We start from the raw sequence: 11,068 nt of genomic DNA on the forward strand, positions 1-11,068 counted from the left end.
GGACTTTGAATGATGTAAACTGTATCTGTTATATTCGTTGTCTGACCCTTGCCTCTTCCCTCATGACCTCAATGAAAAGCGGCGTGCAGGCCGATTGCAGTTTTCATGAATAAACAAAGGTTCAAACAAACAAACAAACACACATTGCAGTGTTATTGCTTGAAAGTAAATGCAAAGAAGACAGCGTTGATGTGAAACCTGTTATCTCTTAGAGTTGCGCGTACGCGCAGTGCCCCTTGGGATAGCGGAAAACTTTTGGGCCTTTGGGCATTGGGCGGGAACTTGTCGGTTGTGTTGCCGGTAAACAAGTTGTGTGTGAATATGGAGTCCCACCAGGATGGTTCCAAAGGTCTAGAAGAGGGAGTTTTGCTGGCCAATGATAGCTTCAGCAGTCCTAAAGAATCGGTAGGTGGATGATAGGTGATCACAATCAGTGTGTTGATTGGTATATAAAAGATATGGCAGCGACATGTGGAGTCAGGAAGCGGGGTATTAATCTCTATTCCAGGACATGGTATTGGAAGGCATTCCTTTCCATTCACCGCCTTTTATGTCCCCAACCGAAGCCAGGTGCCCATTTTACACCCATGACACACAGTATGGTGTATGGCAAAGTCTCGGTTGATCCATGAGTGCAGAGGGGAAAGTCGTGTAAACTGATACATTTCTCAAGGACACAACGCCTGGCTAGGAACGCCAGGAATCGAACACGAGACCTTTTGGTCTTTCCGCTGGCTGAGCCACTCGGCCATGGTATGAAAATAAAGGTAATAAAAACACATTGATTTTAACTTAAGATCCAGTTTCCGTACAGTTTTTATAATGGTCCACGACTGAGTAGAATCATCCCATCGACTCCACACATTTTTATTCATCACTTACATCTCTTGTTTAGCCCTCGTAAATGAGTTGTTTACATTTTGATGTCTTATCAAGACTATGTCCAGCTACTTTCAGACAAATGTTGTCTTCGTATGAATAATGAGTATCCATTGTTATAATTAACTGTTGACCCAGGGGGTTCTCATGCCCACTCGCCTGAATTATCCTTTGAACAGCCCTTCACCCGCAGGTTATAGTGACACAATAGCGTAATCTTACAAAGATCAACTACTTTAAAAAGTCCTGTTTACACAGAGCCGAATATGGCTCCCGAAGACTAGCCGACTAGTAAGGTTGGCGGTAGTTCGGGAACAGTCTGGCCAATTCTATGCCACGCCTATCTTTTCGCGTGCACGTGAAACATGCGCTGAACATCTCCCGTCCAGTAAATGACCTACTCTCTTCTTTTTGGTTGGGAATGAGTTAGCACAGATTTGTTCATGGGCTTGGGGTGAGTTATGGATATGTTGGAAACAAGTTGGTAGTAAGTCGGCAGCGGTTATAGCGTGGTTAGGATTAAAATTTGACTGATGCCTACCTCCCGAACAACAGCAGGCCACCAACCAAGCCACTTTATTCTATATCTTCCGTGCACAGCCGAATGTTTTGAAAATTTCCAAACATTCGGCTAGCGCAGTCAACCACCAGCCAAGCCAAGCCAACCACGTGCACCAGCCGAAACAAGCCGACCACCGCCGACCTAGCTCCCGAATCACTCCTAAACATAATCAGGGGAGGCTTCTTGGGCCATGTTCGTCTATATCCTGGGTTTTAGAGATATGTCAGTCACGTTCTGTGGGATAGGTTCAGGCAACTTCAAATCTAACGTTAACGTTTGATCAAACCTCAGCAAGAGTCCTTCATAAGATCTACCACGCGTGCCAGTAGACTTCGTAGCTGCTGTAAGGTATACGCTTATAGAACTAATATATATATATACATTTCAATTTCGACTTGACCTATTCAATATCTAAATTTTATAACTTTATACTTCATAATTCATGACATAAGTGACTGAATTTTTCAATGACGGCGTCATGCACTATACTTCAAACTGGAGTCGCTAAGCGGCGCTGTGATCATCCCGGCAGCGTATCCGAGTCAGCAAGTGGACTTTTGTTGTCGGATGACCTCTTCCAACATTCCAACAAAGAGACGGTTTTGTTGGGGCTGCACATGGATCAGTCACTCACATGGGATTTGCATATCAATCATGTTGTTGCCAAACAATCAAGGAATATCGCCCTTGTGAGAAGGCACGCATTGGCCATGTCTTATGAAGTCTGTAAGGTTGTTTTATGCGCACTTGTATTATCAGTAGCACAGTACTGTCTACCAGTTCTAGCAAACATGTCCGAGTCAAATACTCGAAAGCTCCAGATAGTGCAGAACAGAGCATGTAGAGTGTTGCTTAAATGCCCACTAGAAACACCTGTTCAGCAAATGCATTCAAACTTGGGTTGGCCCATGGTAAGAGAAAGATTCGCCATCAGCACTTTGACTATGTTTTTCAGAATACTTGGCAGTAAGGAGCCCCATAACATTTACAGCTCCATCGTCCCTGTCCATTCTACCCACACATATTCAACTATATTATCTAGCCTGATTTAATCGCCCTTCTCAGGCCCGTCATACTGCCGCACAAGCTCCGGATAGCGGAGTTTGCGTTACACAGACTATATATTATCCGATTCCTTCAGTTCAGTTAAACTACCTAAGCCCAAAACAAACACAAAAAAGCGAACTTTTCTCTACCGTGCCATCAGTCTATGGAATGTCCTACCGCCACACATCAAATCCCTGCCCAACATTTCACGATTCAAAACGGCAATCTACCATCATGTATCCTCAAGTTGATAGTTTTTTTTTAATGATTGTGAATGTTTTTATCTGTTATGTATATATATATATGTATGTTTGTGGTGTATCTGTTAGAACCCTGGAAGACTAGCCCTACGGGCTAAAGGGTACCTTAATAAAGGAATAAAGGAACATTTTTAATGTAATGATGCAAGCTGCGCGTAAATACTGCTGCTTCTTATCCTCCATATCTCAAGCATTTATCTCTTGAAATGTGATTCTTCTTATAAACCCGATTCATTGACGTCACAGCATGACGCCGATGGAGGTCCCCCAAAGGACTCTGGGGACGAGGCGGAGCGCGAGACCTGGGGCGCCAAGCTGGACTACACCCTGTCCATGATTGGGTACTGTGTGGGGCTGGGCAACGTCTGGAGGTTCCCGTACCTCTGCTATGCCAACGGCGGAGGTCAGTCGTTGTGTTCCTTAAACTCCAAGCAGATCCTACAATGGCATAAGATAGTACAAAACTGGCCAAGGAGTGTAGTCAGCCAAGAGGTGTCCATTTGCCATGTAGCAAAACACACTGCTAAGCCAGCTTCACTCCTCTGCCAGCTTTTGATACAATCTTGTGCTACCGTAGGATCTGCTTGGAGATTAGTGTTCCTAGCACTTTCGAACTTGTGCTCTATAGTTAACGTCTTAATACAATACATAGTTAGACCATGCAAAAACAATCACCCCCAAACACATCATTCTACATTTTAAACATCTACACCCAATGTCGATGATTGGCTACTGTGTGTGGCTGGGGAACGTCTGGAGGTTCCCGTACCTCTGCTATGCCAACGGCGGAGGTCAGTAGCTGCGTTCCTGTCACTTTGTAACTTGTGCTAACTCATTTATTACCATAAGACCGATCCTCGTAGCCCCACACAGTGGGGGGTCAACATATGAGGTTGAAATGTAGGTTAATGAATGCATGAATGAAAACCTTTATTGTACCCACTGAGTAAAGTACAGGTCGCAACAGAATGGTAGTTGACATGTACATCAATCATTTACAATTTACAAGAGTCATATTCTACTAAGTGAGTTCGACTTCTCGCTCCTTTGTGATACTGAAAATGTAGGAACAGATAGGTTTTAAAATCAAATTCATAAGAATATGAAGTTGTCTGTATTACCTCCTTGGTATTACTCAGATGCATGAAGTGTGGAAAGATAGGTTCTATCATTCTATAAAGTACAGTTCTATAATCTACATTCTACTACAAAATGCTGTTCACCTTCTATTCTATCTAGATCACAATACAAATGTATCTACAAATACAATGTAATGTGTTTTGAGGTGATTATTACCTTCGAATTCGCCGAGAAGGTTATATTTTCGGTTAAGGCCTCATGTTGTGTCCCTATATGTAGGTCAACAGCTTACTAGTATAACTCGAGAAGCTGTGTATGGATTGTAATGATATTTGGAATTTGAGTAGCGGTTGCGGACAGGAAGGTCGTGTTTGAAAATGATTGGCGTAGCCTTTTTCCGCCAGGGCGGTAGCGGGCCAAACGTGTGCGTCCGCTTTCTTGTAAACAGCATAACTGGAGAACCCTTGAATGGATCCTGATAATATTTGGTAGGTGGGTGGGGGTCAGGAAAACAAAGGTCAAGTTCGATAATGGGCCGCCTAGTGGCTGTCTAAGGTACTGCAGCCAAACTTTTAATTTTGACACTTCGTATTCTGGACATGCTGTGGTCATGATTTTTGAGTGGTAGATAGCCCTTGGGGCAGAGAGTAAGTGCTGTGAGTTTGGACCCCCTAGCGGCTTTTTTGGGAACTGCAGGCACCGATTTCCTTTCAAACTTTGGACGAGAATAACTCGAGAACATGTCGACGGATCATCAGGATTTTTGGTATGTAGATAGAATGAGTGATGACTTACATGATAAAATACTTCTTATGCAAATCAGCAGCTAATTTACATAATCAATGAGGAAAGTTCATAAATCCATGCCAACAGCATATAGCTCAAGAAGCTGTGTATGGATTTTCATGATATTTGATGTTTGCGTAGCGGTTGCGGAAAGAAAGGTTGTGTTCGAAAATAGTTGGCGTAGCATTTTCCGTTAGGACGGTAACGGGCCGAGTGTGTGCGTCCATTTGTTTGTGGAATGCATAACTCAAGAAGCCTTGAAAGGATCCTGATAATATTTGGTATGTGGGTAGGGGTCAGGACAACAAAGGTTGAGTATGATAGTGGGCCCCCTAGCGGCTTCCTAAGGTACTGCAGCAATTTTTGACATCTCATGTGCTGAACATGCTGTGGTCATGATTTTGAGTGGTAGATAGCCTAAGTGATGTCTTACATAATGTAATACTAATTATGCAAATCAACAGCTAATTTGCATACTTAATGCCAGCTGTGGTCACAGTCTTGTTCTTGGTAGCATTTCTGGGTTTGTGAGGAACACAGTTCATGCAGTCATTTGCTATTGGGGTAGGTACCATTTAGGAATACATGAATAAGACCTTAAATTCTTAAATAAAGGCATGATTATTTGGCGAAGGGACGTGTTCGTTGAACTCTAGTTTTTGCATAGTTTAACAATGTAATGCATTTGGACGTCGTTGACCTGGCAGTCCCTCCGATCCCATGAGATCCACAACTACCATGTGTTGGAATGTGCCATCATCCTTTCTGTCCCCCACACAGGTGTGTTCCTGATCCCGTATCTCCTGATGCTGACGCTGGCGGGAATCCCCCTGTTCTACATGGAGTCAGCGCTGGGCCAGTACGCCAGCCTGGGCTCCATCAGTGTGTGGAAGGCGCTGCCTATTCTTAAGGGTCAGACAATTGTACATTTCGAATGCTTTAAAGTGACCATATACAACTTACAAAGATTGGATATTGTTAGCACTTATGATTAGTACTGATGTAGTTGTGATTCAACAGCATCTAATAACAGCAATTTCAAGAGCGTTGCTCCACTTTATTGAATCAAAGTTTTGTTTCACGATTCTCCACAAACCATTTCCTTTAAGGCAACCCTTGAATATCATACAGGGCAATGGGTACAGGGTTGGAGAAGAGACAGCGGTTATTACAAAACTCTTAGCACAGCGTGCTGGAAGTAAATAGCACTGTAACCTCCAGTTATTCTTGTAAAAAAAAACCCAACTAATATCGGAGCCAAGTTTGTAGAATTATTTCTCATAAGTACCTCATTTGTACAGGAGTGGGTTACGCCATGGTCACAATCTCCACGCTGGTGGCCATTTACTACAACATGATCATCGCCTGGTCCCTGTACTACCTGTTCGCCTCCCTCACCAGCGTACTGCCGTGGCATCACTGCGGGCACTGGTGGAACACTCCGGCGTGCATGGAGAGCGCTGAGGTGGCCAACCGCACCAACATCACCGCCAACTTCAGCAGGGCCAGCCCGAGCGAGGAGTACTTTCAGTGAGCACCACTATATACTACTTTAAAAGTACCGTAGCCCGTAAAGACACTGCGTAAGCCGACCATGCATATTGAAGTATTTTCGCAATATGTCTTTACCGGCCACGGTACCCAGGACAAAAGAGACACATTTGATGGAATTTTTTAACTTCTAGTACAATATATTCCATGTGTGACACTGTAAGACAATCTCGACAGAAGAGAGATTTGAGTGTCCCTTCCCCAAATGTATGAAAAAACATTCTGTGGTCAGTGTAGTATAGTGAAAAACGGCCCAGGTTAAAAACTTCGACAATAACGTTCCAATAAAATGTGTCGTTTTCCTCCTTCCCAGTAACCGTGTTCTGAAGTACTCAGACAGTTTAGACGACACCGGAACCATCAGCTGGGAGCTCACCCTGTGTCTGCTCCTCTCCTGGATCATCGTGTTCTTCTGTCTGATCAAGGGAGTCAAGTCCGCTGGAAAGGTATCATACCTAGGTTTATCGTTTGTTGACTCCTTGTGTCGAGTCTTTTCTCCCTTTGTGTTTGTTTGTTTGGGTTGGCGTGTGTTCGTAGCCTTCTGAATGCAGTGACAGGAAGTGAGTGAAAATTTGAGCGCAAAGGCTAGGTGGCGACTAGTCGTCAATCAGACGTGCGGTTTTGACAGCTTTGATGTAGTAACTTTTCCAATTGATCATAACCAACCCAATCCTCGTGGTACATGTACCCCCAAGTGTGCTTTGTTATTCACAAAAAATTGTACAGATTTTGCATATCTTTGCCAGAATAACGAGAACTAACTAAGTTTTTGTACATAGTGCGACAGAGGCTCTAGTTCAATAATCATCATCATCATCGTTCATCCTCGTATGAGGTGGAGCAGACGAAGTTAGTCCTCCAGAACTGCTTGTCCTTCATCGCGGAGAGTAGCTCCTGCCCTTCCAGCCCTGTTTCGACCTCAATGAGTTTCTTAAGAGTTGTCCTTGGGCGGCCAACCCTTCTCTTCGCATCGGGAGACCACAGCAAGAGTCTACCAGCTGGTTCAATAATATCTAATTTAAAACCAATGTTGTGATCTCGTTCCCAGGTTGTGTATTTCACGGCCACGTTCCCATACATCGTGCTGACCATCCTCCTCATCCGGGGACTCCTCCTGCCCGGCGCTGTGGATGGCATCGTGTACTACATCAAACCCGACTTCAGGAAACTGCTGACGGCGCAGGTTCTGTCTCGGCTTGTATTCATGGGTTGGTTAAGGTGCAATCTCACATAATCGTGATAAAATGTGTTTTTGACACCTCGTGAAAAACACAGATGAAAGACCCACTGCGATTGTAGTGCAAAGTGGGAGCATCTTAGAATCTGGGGCTGTATAGCAACAATAAGGAGGCTCACTATTCTACGTACGCATGTGCAGCGAAATGTTATTGTGGGAAATAGGTCAAAACGTATCCCTGAGACAAATAAAGCACGTATGAACATTGTGAGGGAAATTAAGACATATGCAATGGTCGAGATAAGAACTGGCAAAGAGCACTCATAAATGAAAACCTAATTATGATATGATGGTATGTTTTTTCCCCATTTTAGGCACTTTGTGCGATCAGCTTAAGAGTCAAATGACAATGCACACTGTATCAATCTTACGACAACATCGCCAGTTCGCGGTTTGAATATCTAAATTCTAATGCAACGTGTGATGAAGTGTGGGTAATATGTCAAAATTGAATCCCCGACACCATGACTGTTTGCAAGTTAGGGGCCTTCACTTTTGACTTCGCGCACGGTCCATGCAAACCTTGAAAGAATCTTATTGTTATGTTTGTGCAGATCTGGTACGATGGAGCCTCTCAAGTCTTCTACTCCCTAGGCGTGGCATGGGGAGGGATTCTCACCATGGCGAGTTACAACAAGTTCCACAACAACTGTCACAGGTACACGAACTGGGCTCGTGTTTTCTGATGGGGACGTGTAGCCGGCGGTCCCGCATGCGTGTATGGAGCCTGCCAAAGGGTAGTCCGATGTGCGTGGCCAAAGAAGCGAACCGTGGCGGCGAGGCCGCATTACCACCAATTACACCATCCGGCTATCTAGAACGCATTATGCATCCTGAAAAGCGATTTTTTTAAACAAACATCCTTTTTTAACAACAACGTCAAGCAAAATCAATGTGTACAAAAGAATTCTTAATGCCTGGGAAAATCAAAGTTGTGTTTTCGATTACAGTGCTGAATTTTAATTGAAAATTAGGTTGGGATTGTTCTTTTAAGGTTTCGGCCGAAGTGATCTGACTTAACCGAACTGGTTTCGTAACATATTGTAATTATAAATTATACAGATATAATCGAGCCCGAGTATATTTATTAAATGAAAAAAAGTACAAAGTATACTAAACATTCTTTACATTGACCATCTGAAAGCTTTGATCTGTTAATAGAGTGTGAATCACACGAAGTCTATAAGAAGTATTAAAAACATTTGCAAGACTACATTTTTTTCGAGAATTTACAGCATCTAATATCACCATGCGTACATCTTTCCTACTTGTTTCCAACCAGGGACGCCATCATTGTTCCTCTAGCTAACAGCGGCACGAGTATCTTTGCTGGGTTCGTTATTTTCTCCTATATCGGATACATGTCGCACGAGCTCAAGATGGACGTCGGGGAGGTCGTCGCCAAAGGTGAGCGTTGTTTCTTTCACTTGACTTGATCATGACTTTGTAACCAGACATTTGATTGGTCAACAGAAGTCACGTGAGTGTAATATGATATAATGTCTGTTGTCGATAGGGTAACGTCTGACTAACATAATGAAAATTCCTGTTCCACCAATGAAGGCTTAACGTATAGAATTGCTTTCCGAAATACCACTCTTAACGTTCAGTCCAACTTTCAGTCATACCTATATGTGCATGAGATGTAAATGAAATGCAGTACAACAATGAAATTTGAACCATTTTCCAAAACTAACTTAGTTGCAAATTGTTGAAAAAATCAATTACAGGCTGTAAATTATTTTGTTGTTAGCTTGTTTGTTTATTTATTCGCACACAAGTATTACATTAAAACACAAAACGAAAACAATGGATAAAACAGGTGCAGGAGGAGGGAAAAAGCTTGTGAAGCTTATACTTAGCCCTCCTCCTTTAAACTAAACAAAATTGATTATGATATATAATAATAAAGTAAAGTAATACATAGAATAATAATGATACAATAATTAATGGTTTGACTTAACAATAAATACTAAATCAGCATAATACTTAGAAAATGATAATAGTGCAATAAGGATAATCAAATAATGGAATGAGTTAATATAATATGATTAAAAAGAAAAAAATGTGGCTACTACAGGGGGCTCGGATGGATTAACAGATGGATTTTCAGATTACGTTTAAAAGTCAGGAGAGAGGAGGTAATATTCTTAAGGGAGGGGGGAAGATCGTTCCATATTTTAACACACATGTATTTAACAGACATTTGGGCAAGAGAGGTTCTGAATAGGGGGATGTGCAGATTTGTGCTTTGGCGAGTTTGATAATTATGAAACTGCGAGCGAAAATTAAGAAAGCTGTCAAAGGTATCGGGGAGAGTATGGTTTATGTATTGGGCTGTGAATAGAGCAAGTTGAAATCTGTTAACGTCATAGATATTCAAAATTCTAAGTTTCTCAAATAGTGGTGAAGAGTGAGTATAGAAACTCGAACATGTCGCAATGCGTAGAAATTTTTTCTGTAGAATTAATAAAGGGTGTAGAGAAGTTTTGTAGGCGTTTCCCCAAACAATATTACAATAAATGAGATATGGATAGATTAGACTGTTATATATGGTTATTAAGGTTCTCTGGGATAAAAGATGTCTAATTTTCCCTATGATCCCGATAGTTTTTGAAATTTTATTTAATATCATAGCAATGTGGGGTTTCCATGTTAGTCGATCATCAATAAGTACTCCTAGGAACTTAGCCTGGCATTCTTGGGAGAGATGAAGGTTCTTTAGGAAGATATTGGTATTTTTCTTATTATAAGTATTGTTTTTACTACAAAAGATAAGATAATACGTCTTTTTAATATTAACAGATAGCTTGTTGGTTTCGAACCATGTGATGACTTTTTCTAATTCCTGATTGGTTAGACGTATTAACGAATCATAGTCTGCATGTGAGAGGAAGAGATTTGTATCATCAGCAAATAGGATAAAAAAGAATATTTTGGATGCTTCAGCAAGATCATTAACATATATTAAAAACAATAAGGGTCCCAGAATTGGACCCAGGACCCGGTCTGGCATTCATTGCGTACCCCGAGGCCCTGACACTGATGCTCAGGATCCCAATAGTGAAATAAATCCTGTTGTTTTTTCCAGGACCCGGTCTGGCATTCATTGCGTACCCCGAGGCCCTGACCCTGATGCCGATCTCCCCGCTATGGGCAGTCCTGTTCTTCCTCATGCTCGTCACATTGGGGCTGGATAGTGAGGTGTGTAAAAAATTACAGGCATATCACCAGCGAAGTGGACAAAACAATGTACAGCAACTTACGAGAGAATGTGTATTAATTAGCGTTCTTTGGCTCTGTGCTGAACTTGCAATTTATATGTTCTTTTGCAACTTTCAAAACATCCACCCCAGACATACGACACCAGGACGCTCAGGTCTAGATTCCACTCCCTTCCACAAATCCACAGATCTGAAGTCACGCACAATCAGACACATACAATCACACAGACACAGGCACAGATTTGTTTGGTTCACACACACACACACACACACACACACACACACAGACACACACACACGGACGGATACACACACACACACACACACACACACAGACACCGGGAAAGGTATGGATGTCCCAAGCGGAAGCGTACACCTGAGCCGAGCGAGGAAATTGGTATAAAGTGCCAACGGCATCGGGACCTGTCAGGGATTCTAACCC

The 11,068-nt window shown here is 42.4% G+C and overlaps 1 protein-coding gene across 1 annotated transcript; it reads left to right on the plus strand.

Moving 5' to 3' along the window:
* The first annotated feature begins 229 nt into the window (after positions 1-229).
* On the plus strand, positions 230-10,820 carry LOC118419385 (sodium- and chloride-dependent glycine transporter 1-like). Its single transcript, XM_035825750.1, has 10 exons — positions 230-405; positions 2,995-3,151; positions 5,395-5,526; positions 5,916-6,144; positions 6,479-6,611; positions 7,214-7,348; positions 7,957-8,060; positions 8,685-8,809; positions 10,494-10,606; positions 10,815-10,820. The coding sequence occupies exons 1-10, from the start codon at positions 322-324 to the stop codon at positions 10,818-10,820; spliced, it is 1,218 nt and encodes a 405-aa protein (XP_035681643.1). The 5' UTR covers positions 230-321.
* Positions 10,821-11,068: the final 248 nt, after the last annotated feature.

This window comes from Branchiostoma floridae, chromosome 7 (assembly GCF_000003815.2).
Source record: "Branchiostoma floridae strain S238N-H82 chromosome 7, Bfl_VNyyK, whole genome shotgun sequence".
Lineage (NCBI taxonomy): Eukaryota > Metazoa > Chordata > Leptocardii > Amphioxiformes > Branchiostomatidae > Branchiostoma > Branchiostoma floridae.

Bases quoted from the DNA above. Each gene is read 5' to 3' on its own strand.
- LOC118419385 (XM_035825750.1), top strand. From the start codon at position 322: ATGGAGTCCCACCAGGATGGTTCCAAAGGTCTAGAAGAGGGAGTTTTG. The intron at 406-2,994 runs GTAGGTGGATGA...TTGACGTCACAG, and splicing joins TCAGCAGTCCTAAAGAATCG to CATGACGCCGATGGAGGTCC. The intron at 6,612-7,213 runs GTATCATACCTA...TCTCGTTCCCAG, and splicing joins GAGTCAAGTCCGCTGGAAAG to GTTGTGTATTTCACGGCCAC.